This window comes from Calidris pugnax, unplaced genomic scaffold (assembly GCF_001431845.1).
Source record: "Calidris pugnax isolate Ruff unplaced genomic scaffold, ASM143184v1 scaffold133, whole genome shotgun sequence".
NCBI lineage: Eukaryota > Metazoa > Chordata > Aves > Charadriiformes > Scolopacidae > Calidris > Calidris pugnax.
This window is the reverse complement of record NW_015090977.1, coordinates 4,287,386-4,292,938: the sequence shown is the minus strand read 5'-3', so window position 1 is coordinate 4,292,938 and position 5,553 is coordinate 4,287,386. Positions and strand designations below refer to the sequence as shown.

The window sequence follows — 5,553 nt, the reverse complement described above, 5'->3', positions numbered from 1 at the left end:
TCTAAAAAAGTCCCTTGAAAATTTTTTTATAAAAATAGTCTTTTTTTTTTTTTTTTTTTTTTTTTTTTTTTTTCTAAACCCTGTTTCGTAGGTCAAAGGGATTATGGACCAAGATCAGATGCTGGTAAGAAAACAAGCGGTGGCTGGGAGTGGATTGTAGCTCTCTTAGGTCATTGCTTTTAAAATGTACATCTTGAAGATGGATGTTGCTGCAGTTCCCATGGCTTAAAAGAAATTAATCTAAAGCTTGTCTTCCTTAAGTGTATTTTATTAACATGCATGTGAATTTTTGGATGTTCTTTTCATACAGCAAGTAAGAATTTGCTGATGAACTTGTAATCTGCTTGAGCCAAGCAGCTGCTTTCTCTGCCATAACTCTTCTGCTCAACTTGTGTTATTTAAAACACACAGTTTGATGGGTTAAAACACATTTGATGGGTTTGGATGTTGTAGCTGCACGGGCAAGTTGAGTGTGTGGCAGAGAGCTGGTCAGCTGTCAGATGTGTTCAGTCTCTGATGTACCACAGCATCTGAGGGTGCTGTGCATGCATTTTTGATGGGGTTAACTTCAAAATGATGCTTCTGCTCATCTTTTATTTCACCCAAGAAGTCTTTGGGATTTAAGGGTCTGCTACTGGGCATTATAGACCTGAGCTTAAAATGTTGCTACCACAAAAAATCATGGTAAATGTAGCTTCTTTTTTTTTTTTTTTTTATATAGATTCAGAGTCTGACAACTCTGATAACAACACTATCTTTGTGCAAGGACTTGGAGAGGATGTTTCAACAGATCAAGTGGCAGACTATTTCAAACAGATTGGTATTATAAAGGTATGTGAAGTGAGAAGTGGTTGGTAAGAAGGAAGAGAACTTGTGGGATCTAGTGTATTGGAAATGCACTGATACCGTTCAAGGCACATGCTCGCTCTGACTCCCCAGCAGTTGTAGATAATATTTTTATCTGGGTTCCCAGATGACAGCTCATTTGTAAGCTGGCAGCACTAGCAGCTTTTTTCTAGTGACATTTAGGTTGCTTTGTTTCTCTTCTTTACTCTTTATAACCCTTAACACTGACAATATCTGTAGTACTACCCTCATACTTCAGCAAGGGTGCTTCTGTGTTTGGTGGCTGTTTCTTCTGTTTCTGCAATTTTAAATTAAGACTTCCTGCACTTGACCTCAATTTTTTTAGTAACTGGGCCCATCATTACTTCATGGAGACCACCCAGTCAGTGTCCTTCAGTCAAAGCATCTGTTTCTGCAGTCTAGCTCCAAGAGAGTCTTCTTTCTAATGATACTTAGCTGTTACAGTTTATTGCTATGAGCTGGCTTTACCAGTATTTCCCCTATTTCAAATGAACAACCTTTTCTTTTCAGACCAACAAAAAGACTGGCAAACCTATGATAAATCTTTATACAGACAAGGATACTGGCAAACCAAAGGGAGAAGCAACGGTATCTTTTGATGACCCTCCTTCTGCTAAAGCAGCGATTGACTGGTTTGACGGTGGGTGAGAGTCCCTGTTCTTCTTCTTATTTATCAACCTAACAAGGAGTGGAAGAAGCAAATCAAAACCCCCCCTGGGGACCCCATGCTGCTTCTTGTCTGTCCTTTTTTTTTTTGGTGGGTTTTTTATTGGTTGGTTTGGTTGGTTGTTTGTTTTTTTTTAACAAAGACCTGTAATTCTTCGACATTTTGTGTGTGCTCACTTTTCTCTCATTCAAGGGAAGAGCAGCTAGTGATTAAAACCAAAAATGGATAATGAAGCAGTTAGGGTTTGCTGCTGTGCCTCAGTCATCCATGCACAGGGTATGAAAGATGGTGTTCATTTCATCCAGGAGAGCATAACTTGCTCAGACCAGCAGAACTGTAATCTGTGTTAGCAGCTGAAGGGATTTCCCCACAGTGTTAGTATTGATATTATTAGTGTTGTGGTAGCATTTTTAGAGTTTGGCAATGCTTATGGCAATCTTGTGCCAAGTGTTTTGTATGTACACAGTGAAGAACAAAGGTTTTTAAAATTACGGGTTCAGTGGAAGAAGAGAGCAGATCCCAGAAATAACATTAATATTAAACTTTTCAGATGTTGTTGCAGGAAATAGTGTTATTCTTTTGTAGTAGTAAACTTGGGGGGAAGGGAGAGCGCCTGCTCTGTGACCTTCTGTGTTCACAGAATTTAAATAATATTGGGCAGGAACAAAAGGACATACTCTATCTGGTGTGAAATGGCATTGCACAAAAACTGTGACATGACATGGTATTTGATGGTTTATATTTTGCTAATAAAATGCAAATTGACTTCTGTTTAGGAGGATAAAGCCATATATTTGGCACATATTAGTCCTGTTTGTTCTGTGATAAACCTTGTATCTATGAAGAACTGAGATTTTATATTTAAAAAGTTGATGTTTTTCACTTACTTGGGAGTGTTTAACTTTTTTGCTGGCTGTTGCGTTGTCCAAAAACCTTGCTGCCTGATTTGGGGGAAGAACAAATACAGTTCTAACATCTGAACTACTTACCCATGAACATGGCCTAGAATCTTTTAAATGCTCTTATGTGTCTAGTTAAATTGCAACTTAGAGGTCACATTTAAATCCAGAGCAATATCTGTGGGTTTATGGAGAACCTAGCAAGTAACTCTGTGTTTGCCATCTCACGTTTGGACCAGTGCTTTCAAAAATAAGAGATTTACTCCAGGCTCCCTGCATCTTAAAGCTTTGCATTCTGTCTGTTTGTGCAAATCACTTCTGTTCTTCTGAGCTTGCTGCTCTGTTGTCAGGAGCTGTATTGATCATTCTCTCACTTTCCATCTTTCCACAGGCAAAGAATTCAATGGCAACGTCATCAAAGTTTCTTTTGCAACTAGAAGGCCAGAGTTCATGAGAGGAGGTGGAGGTGGTGGACGTCGAGGTGGGACTAAAATCTGTAGAATCCTTGTTTTTATGCTTTTTAGCTATTGCTTGTTTATGAAAGAGAAGTTGACTTTGAAGCAGTGATTCATCAAAGTATACAGGCTTTTGGGATTCTGCCATGCAAGGGAGTAATAAGGATTGAACCAAGTTAAGTAAACTAAAATCTGTAATCTCTTTTGCGCAGCACAGAATTAATGCTTTTCATTTGAACTGGAAATTCTCCAGATCATGTCCCAGCATTGCTTTTGAAGAGGTGGTACAACAGCGACGTTGAGGCTGTACAGGTTCCACATACATAGGTGGGAATTCCCAATGAGTATGTGCTTATTACAGCAAAGCCTTGAGGTTCTCTGGTGTTTCCAGATGGTATTAAGCAGGGTAAATTATTCAACTCCTACCGACTTAGAGTAGCAGTTGGATGTCTGATTCCTTTAATTAGAGAGATGTTAATCTCCCTGATTCTTTGCATAATACAGTCTTGTCAGCAGTCCACTGGATGCTAATTACCGTTTACAGGAAGCATGCTTTGTGGGGTGGCTGTCAGCTAACTTTGGTTCTGAAATCGGGCAGTTTTGTAGGCTGATAAGAAATGATTCTTTAAAGAACTTCAGTTGGTATAAAAGTTCTCAATCTTTCTGATGCAGAAAGCAAGAGCTGTGTTGTCCCTGTGCTTGTGTCAGATGCATCTGGCATTAATCCAGACAGATTTTTGCTAAATTTTTGTTCTGTGACGAAGGCTGGCCATATGTGTTTGATATTATACGTTGTTAAATCTTTATGAAATTTTATTAATACACATAGTGGTTTTGTATTTACCTGTTGGCAACTCAAGTGGATCAAGTTTCCTTTTACTGCAGAAAAAGAATTTATAAAAAAAATCTGTGGTGGAGCACAGTTTTCTGGCCACCATGTGCTGCCTTGCTTCTTATTTTTCCCCATCTGCCTGTGTTGTAAATCTGTCCATATGAACATGTGTATTTTGGCTGTGTGGATACACTAACCTCAGGACACTGAATGCTGGCTAAAACTTCTGTTGTCATTTGCCCAAGTCTTTTAGCCATCTTGTAGCTAGTCAGGTAGTAGATGCTGAATTCTATGGTGGGACAATTCTTTGTCGTTGGCACTACCTGCATCTTTCAGAGTTCCTAACATGGTTTCAGAGGCTCACCTAGTGGGGATATATTTACATTAAACACCCTTTATTCCACCTGAAAAGTCTGTCACTTGCGTTCTGAAGCCAGTGACAGTCCTTAATAAATGTTTCTCATGTATAGGTCACAGACGCTTCCCCTCCTTCATTCTGATTATAATTTCGTCTGCAGGTTCACGAGGTGGCTATGGAAGAGGTGGGGGCTTCCAGGGTAGAAGTGGGGAACCCAAAAATGGTGATTGGGTTTGTCCTAACCCGTAAGTGTCATTTTAATTGGGCGGTGGTGTTTCATGTATGCTGTTGGAGTTTCACGGCAACTAAGTCTGAGGAATCCTTGTCTTTTCTAGGGCCTGTGGTAATATGAACTTCGCTCGCAGGAATTCCTGCAACCAGTGTGGTGAGCCCAGACCAGAAGATTCACGTCCATCAGGAGGTGTGTAAGAACAACTGTGTCTCTTCTGAAGTGTTAGAAGCGTCAATGATGTTCTGTGGCTTTTTGAAGACACGTGGCTGACCTGTCATTTTGCATTTCCCTCCAGATTTTCGTGGCAGAGGTGGCTACGGAGGAGAAAGAGGCTATCGAGGCCGTGGGGGCAGAGGCGGTGACCGGGGAGGTGGCTACGGAGGGAAAATGGGAGGAAGGTGAGCAGGTCCCTCTGCCTTTGGGTGAAATTGTAGGGACTGTGGGACGGTGGTGTTAACCTGTGTGTGCACGGCTGGGCTGTGAAAACACTGCAGATGGAAGCTTCTAGAGAAAACAAGTCAGTTTGCCCGAGGAGTGTGTTTTGTGAGCATTTTTGGATAAGGCTGTCTAAACGTAGAAGAATAAGCAGAAGTCGACTTAGAAATGTTTGAAGGGACTATTTGTTATTTACTTAGGAGATTCCTTACAACTTCTTACTTCCCTTTCAGAAATGACTTCAGAAATGATCAACGCAACAGACCATACTGAAGACCACTGTGAATGTTTTGTTTGTCTTCTCGATGCGTTTGATAGTGAAATTGCCAGAGTTTTGCCTGCCGCTTCACCCATGGCCTCTTTGGATAGTGGAATTGAGTGAAACTAGATTTTTATTTTGGTGGGAGGGACTTGGGGCGGTTTGGGAGAATTTTTTTTAAGCAAGACATTGAAATTTAATCTTGATTTCAACATTCACCTCTTTTCTTCCCCACCCCCATACCTTTTCAACAGGCCCTAAGAAGGAAAAGGATAAACTGTAAAATATTGCCAAAATATGAAGTGTTTTGTAATACAACAATAAATGCTGATTGTTTTATTTGTGAAATCTTACTGTTTCACAATTATTTCAGTGGCATTCATTCCCTTACATATTCCCATACGACCTGACCTAAGCCATCAATAGGGTCTTGTTTGAAAAGATGCAGCTGCTTTGACCCTCGATCCGTGCTGTTTGCAGAAATCTGTGGGTAAGTCAGTGGTGAGCCTACCTGCTGTCCGTGCCCTCTGTCCCACACTTGCAGACTTG

The 5,553-nt window shown here is 40.6% G+C and overlaps 1 protein-coding gene across 1 annotated transcript in view; it reads left to right on the top strand.

The window, feature by feature from the left end:
- Positions 1-5,352, top strand: part of TAF15 (TATA-box binding protein associated factor 15) — a 22,577-nt gene extending 17,225 nt beyond the window's left edge. The window contains exons 9-16 of the mRNA XM_014953272.1: positions 92-124; positions 722-831; positions 1,378-1,507; positions 2,825-2,914; positions 4,239-4,323; positions 4,414-4,499; positions 4,606-4,708; positions 4,979-5,352. Coding sequence (XP_014808758.1) covers positions 92-124; positions 722-831; positions 1,378-1,507; positions 2,825-2,914; positions 4,239-4,323; positions 4,414-4,499; positions 4,606-4,708; positions 4,979-5,018 — 677 coding nt within the window. The 3' untranslated portion in view covers positions 5,019-5,352. The remainder of the gene's footprint in view (positions 1-91; positions 125-721; positions 832-1,377; positions 1,508-2,824; positions 2,915-4,238; positions 4,324-4,413; positions 4,500-4,605; positions 4,709-4,978) is intronic.
- Positions 5,353-5,553: the final 201 nt, after the last annotated feature.